The 12,881-nt window shown below is 37.2% G+C and overlaps 1 protein-coding gene across 1 annotated transcript in view; it reads right to left on the bottom strand.

The window, feature by feature from the left end:
• Positions 1-2,743: 2,743 nt before the first annotated feature.
• Positions 2,744-12,881, bottom strand: part of TTLL8 (tubulin tyrosine ligase like 8) — a 39,320-nt gene continuing 29,182 nt past the window's right edge. Inside the window, exons 10-14 of the mRNA XM_029285631.1 lie at positions 11,801-11,949; positions 11,099-11,345; positions 10,208-10,643; positions 7,718-8,186; positions 2,744-2,949 (exon numbers count right to left, since the gene is read on the bottom strand). Coding sequence (XP_029141464.1) covers positions 2,744-2,949; positions 7,718-8,186; positions 10,208-10,643; positions 11,099-11,345; positions 11,801-11,949 — 1,507 coding nt within the window. The remainder of the gene's footprint in view (positions 2,950-7,717; positions 8,187-10,207; positions 10,644-11,098; positions 11,346-11,800; positions 11,950-12,881) is intronic.

The following is a 12,881-nucleotide window of genomic DNA, read 5'->3' as shown; positions in this document are numbered from 1 at the left end:
TTAAAATAGCAGTCTTGACCAATGTTGTCTTCAATTAAGAGGGAAATTCGAGTACTAATGTTTCCTAATTGTATTTATACAAGGATAAAATGTGTTAGATACACAGATTACAAATGAATAATCCAGGCCTCAATTAATTGTCAGATTTTCTTTGATTAGTGACCACCTGGCCTATTCCCAGGATTCTTCATAACCCAAAGGATGTCAGTGGGTACATTCCCTACTTGCCTGAGTTGGCTGAGGGGATTGAGATTTTTTGGGTATTATATTTCAAACAATTTTGAAGAGTAAAAGCTTTCCCCAAAATTGTATTACACTGACAAGTACAAATGGTCTGATTAGTCCATGGTAAGGTCTGAGCTGTTTGCACTGCTGAGGACCATATGGCGTAGACATTTCAGAGGAACTCTGAACAAACTAGCACCCAGTCCTGGAGAAGCATCATTTCAAAGTTCAACTGACTCCCAGCAAAAATAATAGCGTAGATACAGTATGTTGCTGGAAGAAGAATGGAAAATAAGGAAAAGTACAGTTCTTTTCCAATGGTGCTTTCTTTCATTGTTGTTGTTGTTCAGGGTAGTGAACATGCAACCATAAATTTTAGCCTAATAGTTTAGTGAACAAGTAGTTCACTTTAAAAAAAAAATCACATATTTTAAATTGTCGAAACAATTAATGTATATTATAAAGGTTTGCATCTAGACCTCAAATTGTCTTTGAGATTGACCACATGAAAATAGTAAAACAGGATTATTCTTATTTTTTTATTACTATTACTATTATTATTATTATTATTATTATTATTATTATTATTATTATTATTATTATTATTATTATTATTATTATTATTATTATTATTATTAAGTTACAAGTAGTCTTCAACGTAAAACAATTTGTTTAATGACCGTTCGAAGTTACAATGGCACTGAAAAAGTGACTTATAAAGTGTCTTCACCTTTACAACTGTTGCAGCATCCCCCTGGTCACATGATCAACTTTCAGGCACTTGGCAGCCAGCATGTATTTATGACAGTTGCAGCATCTTGGGGTCCTGTGATCGCATTCGTGACCTTCCCAGCCAGCTTCCAACAAGCAAAGCCAATGAGATTCCTTTACCACTGCCCAATTCACTTAGCAACTGCAGCCATTCACTTAACCATGGCAAAAAGGGTAGTAAAATTGGGCAGGACTTACTTAATAACCACCTTGTTTAGCAATGGAAAATCTGGTCCCAATTGTGGTTGTTAAGTCAAGAGCTACCTGTATAGCCAACCACGCACATTGGTGAATGCAAAACAATACAAACTGTTAAAATCATACAATTTTACAGGCAGCCCAGATTAAAGCCAATCAAGCAATAACAAATGAAGTGAAATGAGAGGCCCTACAAAAATATCAACCCCAGGCCTGTGACTGAAGGCAGGTCTTAATTGCTTTGGGGAACCATAGGAGAGAGAGAGAGCATTGTCTGGACTCTCTCCCACAAAATGACAACATTTAATAGAAAGGACCTGGAATGTACGATTTTGCTGGAACATATTGGGCAGGCAGAAACAGTTGACGATTGGGCTTGGGGACTTGAGAACTAATAAAGCACTTTATAGGTAATGTCCAGCATTTTGAATTGTACCCAGAAGCCTAACTCACAACACAAATGCTGCTCACATAGCAGTGGTGACACATAGGAATACAGGAAGGCAGACATTATTGCTCAGGCATTTTGTATCAGCTGTAGCTTCCAGGTGGGCTTCATGTAGAGCACAGAGCAATAACCCAGTCTGCTTACTTAAGGTTTTATCCTAACTACTCTTCATAATTCAGCTATGGACCTTGGGCAGAATCTGAAAACAGTTTTTCAAAGTGTAAAGCAAGCAGAGACCAGTATGCCAGTATTTCATCAGATTTTTCATTTTCATCTCTTTGCAGATCTGCAACCTCTTTTAGTATCATAAACTAGTGTCATTCAGTGTTTTGCCACACAGGTTTACTACTGACAAAGCAAAAAATCAATATAGCAATCCCTTCTTAATAAGACGCTAACTTGACTTGTATTATCATTACCGGAAGAATCTCTTCGGCTATCTTTCCTCATTTTTATTGTTTCATGTCAAATGTGGTGTTTTCCAGTTTATGCTAGTCAAGCACTGATGGCTGATTTGCCTACAATAACTAAATCTCTCCACTCCATATGACTACAAAGTAACATGGGTCTATAGTGTCCATTGCCTTCCTTCCTTCTTTCCTCAAAAGGGATGATAAAGAAGAGTAATCCACCAATCAGGAGCCATGGTGAAAATGGTCCAGAAAGAACACTGGACATCACAATAGCCAGAATGGACAAAGGGACTGAAATCTGAAAAGCTGACTTTATTTCTAGCCAATTGACACACAGGCATCAATCAGGATTAGGCTACAATTTGGAAGAATCCTAAAAATCAGTTCTGTCTACAAAATCCACTACTTCCCTGGTGCTAATCACCTTTCTAGAAGAGACTTTTCCTATTTAAATATGTCCATCCAAATACTGGTAAGGCTGATGTGCTGTTATGCTGCCCATAAATGTTGAATGGTAAGAGTTATACCAATAACAACATTTTGTCAAATTCCTATCACAGAATTGCACAGGTTTGGGTTTTTTTACGAGGACTTTTTTAAAATACAATGATGGTTCTTGAGTTCTGTTTTATCTTTTAGGGAATTGGTTGTTAAAAAAAAACACTATCTCAAGGCACATTGAATAGAGTCAAAAGTATTTTGGAAACCCATAATATGGAGCAGCCACCCTGGTCTTGGCCATCTTTTCAGGAGCAGAACACGGACTCATAGGTAAGTATGAACCTCCTTGTAATACAGTTGCACAAAAAGAGCTGCAGCGTTTACAAGTTTTCTCCGACTGGAAACCATCTCCACAAACTAGGCATGGAGTCTTCTTGGTTTCGTTCTGTAGACCTTTAAATAGAGAGCAAACAATAATTCCTATCAACACTGAATCACATAGCTTAATGTGTCCCACTTAATGTGTTTCTACAAAATAAAAAGTAAAACAAAAAGAAGTGGTCTTTGGGTCAAGGGTATTTGGACTCTTAAATGAAATACACATAAAACTTTCTCTAACTATTAGAAGTTGGGCTTCCAACAATTTCCAAGCTTTAGATGTTACCTCTTTAATTAATTGTTCGCCCTAAAAGCATATACAGATAGTCCTCAACTTACAACAGTTCATTTAGTAGAAGTTACAACAGCACTGAAAAAAGTAACTTATGACCATTTTTCACTCTTACAACTGTTGCAGCATCCCCATGGTCACATGATCAAAATTCAGATGCTTGGCAACTGGTTCATATCTATCACAGTTACTACGTCCCAGGGTCACCTTTTGTGACCTTCTGACAAGCAAAGTCAATGGGGAAGCCAGTTTCACTTAACCACTGTGTTACTAACTTAACAACTGCCAGGATTCACTTAACAATTGTGATTAAAAAAGGTCATAAAATGGGGCAAAATTCAGTTAACAAATGTCTCTCTTAGCAACAGAAATTTTGAGCTTAATTGTGGTTGTAAATAGCGGACTACATGCTCTTGTCACTTCCCGCCTGGACTACTGCAATGCTCTCTACATGGGGCTCCCCTTGAAGAGCACCCGGAGGCTCCAGCTAGTTCAAAATGCGGCCGCGCGGGCGGTGTTGGGAGGGACTCGTTGCTCCCATGTTACACCGCTCTTGCGCGAGCTGCATTGGCTGCCGGTGGCCTTCCGGGTGCGCTTCAAGGTGCTGACTATCATCTTTAAAGCGCTCCATGGCATCGGACCTGGTTACCTTCGAGACCGCCTCCTGCCACAGATTACCTCCCACCGACCTGTACGCTCCCACAGAGTGGGTCTCCTCAGGGTGCCGTCAGCNGCCCCCAGAGATCAGGGTGATCCCTGATCTCCCTTCCTTCCGCCGCGCCCTCAAGACATGGTTGTTCCAGCTTGCGGGACTGGCCTAAGGGATTTTAAAGGGGTTTTAATTACTTTTAATTAGATCACAGTTAAATATTTCGTTTTAATTAATTTTAACAGGGGTTTTGTATTTTTTGTATTTTAATTGATTGTTAGCCACCCTGAGTCCGAAAGGAGAAGGGCGGGATATAAATGTAATTAAATAAATAAATAAATAAATAAATAATCAGTACATAGTGTTACTCATGATTCATATGAAGCTGTTCATCCTTCATCCCCTCTTTGTTATTATTTTGACAGCCTATGGGGATTTTTTTATTCTCTTTTATCAATAGACACTAGACCTAGGTTTATATGGCAAGGGAAAAAAGCCAAGAATCAGATATAAACTACTGAAAGATGTTAAGGAAAGAGGGGGTTTGGGTTTACCAGATCGGAAACTGTATTTCAATGCTTGTTGTTTAGTCTGGCTAAAAGAGTGGGGGTGAACCTCTAGAATAAGAGGCTACTTGAAGACCCTGAATTAAGATTTGGATGGCACTGTTATTAATGGTATGACAAGGTTAAAGTAAATGTTGATTTCAACAACTAATTTGTTAAATGTGCCATTCTAAGAGTTTGGAATAAATAGGTTTTTTTATGAAGATGCCCCTTTGGGTGTCCCCCCCAGGAAGCTTTTTTTAAGAAAAGAAATGGTGCCAAAGCCAGACTGGTGGACTTATGGTAAAGTAATATCTTTTAATTTTGATGATCCTATCCTCAGGTCTAAGGAAGAGCTAGAATCAGAAGGACATGTCTGCCACTGGTTTACATATTTACAATGAAAGAAAGAATTAAATTAGACAAAAAGACTTATGGGTTTGAATTTTGTTAAAAATGAATTGAAAATCCTATGTGTGGTAGTGATGAATACATTATTGCTAAAGTCTATAAAACATTATTGAATTTGAATTTGGAAAGCGAATATGTAAAGCATTGTATGATTCAATGGGCAAGGAATTTTGGATATAATATACATCTTGAACAATGGGAGAATATGTGGGCAAAAGGTTTAAAATTTACATTAAATTAGAATTTAAAAGAAAAATTTTATACGATGATGTATCATTGGTATTTAACACCAGATAAGTTACCAAGAATGTATAAAGGTATTTCAAATGAATGTTGGAAATGCAAATGTAAAGAAAGGACTTTTTATCATTTATGGTGTACATGTGATAAAGCAAATAAATATTGGAGTAGGATTTATATTCTAATACAGAAGATTTTAAAAGTGAATATTATAGATAAAAACCAGAAACCTTTCTTTTGAGTTTAATGGAAAAAGACTTGGGGAAAAAATGTTGGAACTTTGATGTTATATATGTTGACGGCAGCAAGATTACTTTATGCACAAAAATGGAAGGACGCTTCAATGGATGGAGGGGTGCAAAAACTGATGGAGTTAGCAGAGATGGCTAAATTGACTGCTTCAATAAAAGAAAACACACACACAATTACTTTTGTTTCTATTTGGAAACCCCTTCTGGACTTTGTGCTTGAGGTGGAAAAAAATGAAATTTTGATTTTGGGTTTTACTGATTAAATAGATCTGTTGTTATAGAAATGGCTAGTTTATACTATTATGTGAAAGTTGAAGCTTGATGTTACTAACTTACCCTACTGCACCAAAGGGATTCAGAAGTCAATGGCTTTTCTTTCTTTTTCCCTCCTTTTCTATACTTTCCCCTCCCCTAGTTTTCCTATTATTTGCTTTTGTATTTTTGTATTTTATATTATAAACTAATAAAAAGGATATATATTTTTTTTAAAAGGAACAAATAAAAGACACTGGTCCAGTAAAAAAGGAAAACCCATCATGCCTTGTGAACAGTACACAAATATCTCCCTAGCATTATTTTATAGCAGTTGTTTTTAGAATCCAACCCAAGGTTGTAAAATAGTGTTCAGTTTTTTGAGTTTGCCCAGTCAAGGGAGAAAAAGAAGGGAAGAAAAAGTAGCTGATTTTCTGTATATATCATGCCAAAAGTCTTACGTGCATCTCTAAGTACAGTCCCAAATGCTGTATATATAATTTAAACATGTGTAGTGGATTTGTATTGATGGTGAGTAACAGAAGAAAAAGCTGAGTAATCCCCTGGGAGAAATGCAAGAAATAAAGATGGTAGTGAGCAATTTACCACCATGGTTATATTAAGCAGTGAAATGTAGTGCTATTTCATTGACACTTCCAAAGCATCTCTAGTTAACAAGGAAAATGACATGGGTGAATCTATCCATTCATATGTTAAAATGTTAGCATCCTGCATGAGGATGTAATCTCATATTGCAAGTGTGCAAAATCAGGCTTCAATGGCTTCATTGTGAAGAAATTAGTCTTCAATAAAATAGAAAGTGGGGATTATTCCCACCTGGCAATTCCCTTAAGAACCATTTCTCCATTAAGAGGAACGCTTCGTCTTTATAAGAGGTTTCCTGAGTTAGCTATGAATGCCCTTCTTTATTTAAAAGAAAGAGATTATAATAATTTGTTAGGGGTACAATTCTTCAACAAAACAGATGCAATTTTGAAGATTAGATTTGGACCTTCTAAGACAGGACTTTTCAACCAGTGGTATGGGTACCACCTGTGGTACATTGGCACCTGGCAGGTGGTACACGATCATCCTAGAAAAGTGGTAGCGGGGGAGGGGAATGAGCTGAACTGGTGGCAGCACCGCACAAGCCTGAGCGAGAGATGACTGGAGCTGCAGGGCTCTCAGGGCTCAGCGGAAGCACCAGGATCAACGCCAGGATCCAGCTGGAGCTCGGTGCTGATCCTGGTGCTACTGCTGAGCCCTGAAGAAGCACCAGTCAGCTGGAATGTTGCAGCATCTCCAGGGTCTTGTGATTTACATTCAGATGCTTGGCAACTGATTCATATTTATGATGGTCACAGTGTCCCAGGGTCATGTGAAGTGACCAAAACCTGCTGCAACCACCCAGCAGACGGGGGCAATAAAAACCAAAAAACCCCACCCCACCCCCGCTGCCAATCCTCAACAGAAATGCTCACAACAATGGAAACCTCGGACAGGAGAAAGAGTGTTGCTGGTTGGGCAGGAAGGTGTCTTGCTCGGCTGTGGCTTGGGGCCATTGTAACTTCGAACAGTCACTAAGCAAACTGTTGTAAGTCGAGGACTACCTGTACTTTATCACTTTTTTCCTTTTTTTTTTTTTTGGTCATCAAGTTTTTGACACCTTGCTAGGCGACTGGTGGTACTCGGATGTTGCCATATCCTAAAAGTGGTACAATGGGTGAAAAGGGTGAAAAGCCCTGTTCTAAGTTATTTTTTTAAGAAAAGAAACACCAAAGAGTTTCAGTCAAATTGGAAATGCAAGGGTGGGAAAGGAGGTTTCCCACCTTCACCATTTGAGAATGCAATCAAGGAGATAGTTGCTTCACAGCAGAATTTACATGATGTCTCCATGTTTCTTAGTGCAGACAGGAAAAATTCGAAAAGGGAAATGTGGCACAGAGAACACAATGCTTAACCTCTGCCCCATGACAATACATATCACCTAAAGATTTGTGTGCCGAAGGTTTAAGGTTAAATTGCCTTTGAATCAAGCTTGACTCCTGATGACTTATGTGGACACAAATGTGCAAATATTTTGGCAATACAAAAGTGGTTTACTAAGAGGGAGAACTGGGAAATTTATCAAAATTATTTGAATGAAATCAAAATAGTTTATGTGTCTATGTGTGTCTGTGTATGATTTACATATTTATTTTACCTGTATTTTTAGAGGGCTGAAGTAATGCCCAGTCTAATGAATTTGAATTTGGAAAGCTGGTGGCTGCTTGATTTCCAGTCTGCTGTCTGGGTTCTTTAATTGCCTTGGACTTTTTTTTATCAGGCATGATTGCTGCTTCTTGGAGAATAGTTATGTGAGGGAAGTCTATGATTTTGATGTGCTTTTTGTTAGTCGACTTTACTTTAGTGCTTTTTTCAGACTTCTTCTCAAGGGTCTTTGGCAAGGTGCAAAGAGTGCTATTTCCATGTTTTACTTTTATGATATGCTTCTCGTTGATAGGTGGAATTGAATCTCCTTTACTTTCCTGATTAGTTGAAGGCTGCACTATGTTCAACAAGGGTTCAATAAAATTGAAGTTACTGATGACCACATGCTTTTTCAGTTTCTTAACACCGATTCCTTCCACAATGAGGTCTGTAGAATTAAATGGTGGCATATCCAACATGGGCTACAGAATAAAAAAAAAACAAAGCCAATGTTTCATTACTAGTTTTACAATTTTGTCTTAATAAAATAGGTATTAGTTAAGAAATGCTTATTCTCTGAGTTGTGGATTAATGGAGAAATGGAAAAGGCCTGTTAGTTCCCATCTAAAAATAATTATGACTCCTCTAGATATCTGTTGAACATCCAGTTTATTTTTCCGGCCTCATTTTTTTTAGATTTTTATTCTGCTTTTTTTTTCATATATAACTCAAGGTGGAAAATATATCAGCATTTCTTCCCTATTTTCTCCACAATAGCTCTGTAAGGTGAGTTGGGCTGAGAGAATGAGTGGTCCAACATTACCGAGCCAATTTTTCATGCCTGAGGTGGGGCTAGAACTCACAGTCTCCTGCTTTGTAGGCCAACACCCTAACCACTATGCCACACTTTTTTATTTCTAAATAAAAATTTATTTAGAAATAATTAATTTTATTTTATATTTCTAAATTTATTTCCAAAGAGGTATTCCAAAAATCTTGGAAAACATTTCCCTGGTGCGAGTCCTCATAATCAGTCCTGGAGCCTGATGTTTTGATATAATCAGAGCTATCATTCCTTTCCAAGATTATGTATTAACCTTCATTTGATTGTGCTGAATACTTAGTGATTCAATGCATTTATACTAATTGATACAAGCAGGGGCCTTAACCTGTCTGAGGCCACCTCATGCATAAGGGAAGTTTAAACTCTCTCTCTCCTCACCACTTCTGCTTTTCAAAATCTTTCCACAACCACGTTTGGTAGGAACATCAAAAAAGAGCCAATTATTATTTGGGGAAGGGGTTGCATTTACATTTCAGAGGAGTTTTCAGAATAAATGAGCAATGGGAAGTGTTTTGTTAGGTGCACTAAAAACAAAAGGAGAGCTACACACAATGTAATGTATTTTAATAGTTTAAATTTATGAAAGCTAGCATAATGGAATACAGGTATCCTTGACTTATGGTACAACAGTTCATTTAGTAGCTGTTCGAAATTATAATGGCACTGAAAAAAGTAACTTATGACCATTTTTCACTCTTACAACCGTTGCAGTATCCCCATGGTCACATAATCAAAATTCAGATACTTGGCAACTGGTTAATATTTATCACAGTTACTATGTCCCGGGGTCAGTCATCACCTTTTGTGACCTTCTGACAAGCAAAGTCAATGGGGAAGCCAGATTCATTTAACAACCATGTTACTAACTTAACATGTAAAATGGGACAACATTCACTTAACAAATGTCTCACTTAGTAACAGAAACTTTAGGCTCAATTGTGATCATAAGTCGAGGATTACCTGTAGTTAGGGAATGAGAATGGGAAAATCCAGGTTCTTGTTTTCCTTTAGACATGGGAATCAGCTAAATCAGGGGTGTCAAACTACTGGCCCGTGGGCTGGACGTGTCATCCAGAAGCCGCGCCCACCCCATTGCCGGCAATGGAAAAACTGGCCGATACATTGCACGATGTCACGTGACGTCACGAGTTTGACATGTCTGAGCTAAATGATTGTGGGCCAGCCACTTCTCTTAGCTCTAATTGGCATCAAGGTTTGTGACAAGCTGACTGATGAACAGAGCCTCTTGTTATATCGTGCATTGATCGCTTTGCTACAACTCAGCAAAAGCAAGTGGAACCTGCAACCCCATGTAATAAATGTTAAGAATAGCAACAAAAAATGTTTGACTTTATATTAGCAAGCCTAAAAAAGATAAACCATTACCATTAGAATCTATTAAAGACACCCAGGGAAATAAAATAGTATAATTCCTACACTAAACCAGCACTATGTCAAAATGCTTTCAAACTTACTAAAATTTATTATTTGCATGAGGAGAGGACCTTTTCCTGAAAGTAGAATTTGATATTTCTCCATTATTATTCATATTCTGAAACCATGGTTCTAATTTCTCTAACCATATTTAGATAGACAGTAGTTATAATTGAACTGTTTTGTATACTATTCAGCTGTGGAACAAAATGAAACACTACTTACTTGCCTCCACAGAAGTTCAAAATTTCCGGTTTCACAATTTTTGTCAAGCTTCTTGTCAAGCACAACTTTGATTGTGTCTTCTTGCACTTTAGCACAAAGGTCCATTGTAATAGGAGTAGAAGGATGCATAGTTGGACTACTGTTGATTTCAATCAACCAAGGTTTGAAATCACTGCCAAGAATGAAATCCGCTCCATACAGTTCAAAGCTGCTCCTTCGTGGTTCCACTTGCTCCTGAGCCATCTTTATTATGTATATTAAGATTTTTTTCATAGATGGATAGATGATGTTGCACCAAACATGGCCAAGGCCTCTCTTCTGCAAATACTCTTGGAATTTGCTACTGGACCACATGTTGTGATATGGCAACTGAGAACTACGATCTGATGCGTTTTTGTAATTTTTCTGGACGAAATTATTACAAAGATGAATGGAGCTGTGGAAATTAAAGAGACCAGTTAGTCTTGTGTAGAGATTACACCAAATATAAAACATGAACATAAATACCAGGGGAAAATTGTAAGAATTATCCATTGAACTTACTTTTTTTCCCCTCTTACTTTGAAAAAAATATATAAGTACTAACCAGAAGGGACTACTTGTAATTCAGCATCATTTTAAAAATAAAGTAATCATGAGTATATTGAAATTATTCTGTGATCTAATGTAACATTAAAGAAATACAAATGTTTTGCCCCCAAAAGGTAAGAGAAGACTAGATAATCACACAGTAGAAGTCTGATCTGGCGCCAGGTTTTTGTTTTTAATAGGCAGCCACATAAATATTTTAAATAAATAATTATTTGCCTGAAATAAATCCCTCTATAGGATATTATCCATACACATAATCACATATCATACAATCAAAATTAGAAGTATAATCTTGGTTACCTGTGAAGATTTTCTAAGGAAAAGCGTTGAGTTGAAAATCTCAGATAGCTTTCTTTGTAGAACCATATAGTCAGTGGGTTCCAATCTGTTACAAGAAACCACTGCCTAATATCAAATTTTGTATCATAAATGAGGAGTGGTTTCTCTATATACTTTTGGACAACCCACTTATGATCTTTAATTGGAAATTGATCAGTTGGTTCAACAAGTTTCAATATTTCATCCAGTCGATTTTTGCATACTATTTCTGGAGAAAAAGATAGGAGAATTATCCTTTGGGCATCAGGATACATCAGCATTGATAAGAATATTGCATATTATTCACAAGCATTGTGCTGCCTGATCACTGCTACTTGGTATTTTCAATCGAAAGTTTAACTAATACTAAAAATTGTGTTGCTCTTTATCAAACCTGAAATGGAAAATCTTGTAATAATGTTTTATTAAGAGTATAGATTTGGACACAACAGCATTTACTTTTTTTGTTGGGATGTTGATGTTTGCTGATCTTGGTTTCTTCTTTGAAGGTTTCATTATCAAAGTAGGTAGCATTATGAGTGTTACATTAATTTCTTTGGTAATTTCTCATTGGTTTCACAACTTCTTGATTTTAAGGTATAACATTGTTCTCAATACATGGCTCCACAAAAACGTAGATTTTTAATAATCTTTAATAATAATAATATTTTTTTATAATCCTACCTCTGCCACGGGATTTTGCTCCAGGTTTAATGATCCAGATGTTGTGAAGACCATCAATCTCTTGCTGTGGGTTAACTAGCCTGATTTTATGCAAAATATTTTGACACTGAATAAAATAACTGTCTGCATTACAAATAACTGCACCTTCACTGGAAACAAACAAGAAAATTAAACCAACCATGTAATAAATTTGTATTCAGAATTATTACAATTACAGATTATTTGGAGTACAGTATGACATTTTAAAGAAAGGAAATTAGGATATAACTTCAAGTCCAGGATGTCGATGTCAAAGTAGCTCAGATACACATTAAAATTGTTGGTCCCCCTATTTCTAGGGGAAGTGAGCAATTTTGAAAGCTTCTCATGAAAGGTCTATTGTGGAAAGGCAGGAGAAAAAACAAACACTTTTCAGAAATAAATATATTCTGTGTTACAACTAATTCACCAAACAATTGTTGAATGCAAAGAGAATATAAAAGAAATCATAATGAGACTAAAAACAATTTAGACAATATAAACAAGTAAATCTCCAAATTAAATCTACAACTAGAAAGCTCCCAGATAATGACTACAAAGTATGAACAAATAATCCAGAAATCAGAAGACGAAACAGAGGAAATGGATTTAGAGATGGAAGAGATAAATGAACTGCAAGACTTAGCTATAACAATGAAAATGCAAAAGACCTTTTACCCCTGCAAAATATATCTGATGGCAAAGAAAAAGATTTTTAAAAAGGGAATATATTTATTTATTTATTTATTTGACAAAGTCGCTCGGATCCGAGAGGGTCTGGACTCCGACTGGGTGGCCCCGGGGGAGGTGACAGGAGCAGGTCTTGAGACTGTTATTTGGGAGGAGTTTGACTCTGTGACTCCTGATGACGTGGACAGGGTCCTGGGGAGACTGAATGCAACCACATGTTTACTGGATCCGTGTCCCTCCTGGCTGGTACTGGCGGCTCGGGAGGGTACACGAGCCTGGCTTCAGGGAATTATAAACGCTTCTCTGTGGGAGGGTGTCTTCCCCACGGCCCTTAAGGAGGCGGTGGTGAGGCCCCTCCTTAAGAAGCCTTCCC

This window comes from Protobothrops mucrosquamatus, unplaced genomic scaffold (assembly GCF_001527695.2).
Source record: "Protobothrops mucrosquamatus isolate PMUCROS unplaced genomic scaffold, P.Mucros_1.0 scaffold1974, whole genome shotgun sequence".
Lineage (NCBI taxonomy): Eukaryota > Metazoa > Chordata > Lepidosauria > Squamata > Viperidae > Protobothrops > Protobothrops mucrosquamatus.
Note: the sequence above shows the minus strand (reverse complement) of the source record. Positions and strands in the feature narration are given on the sequence as shown.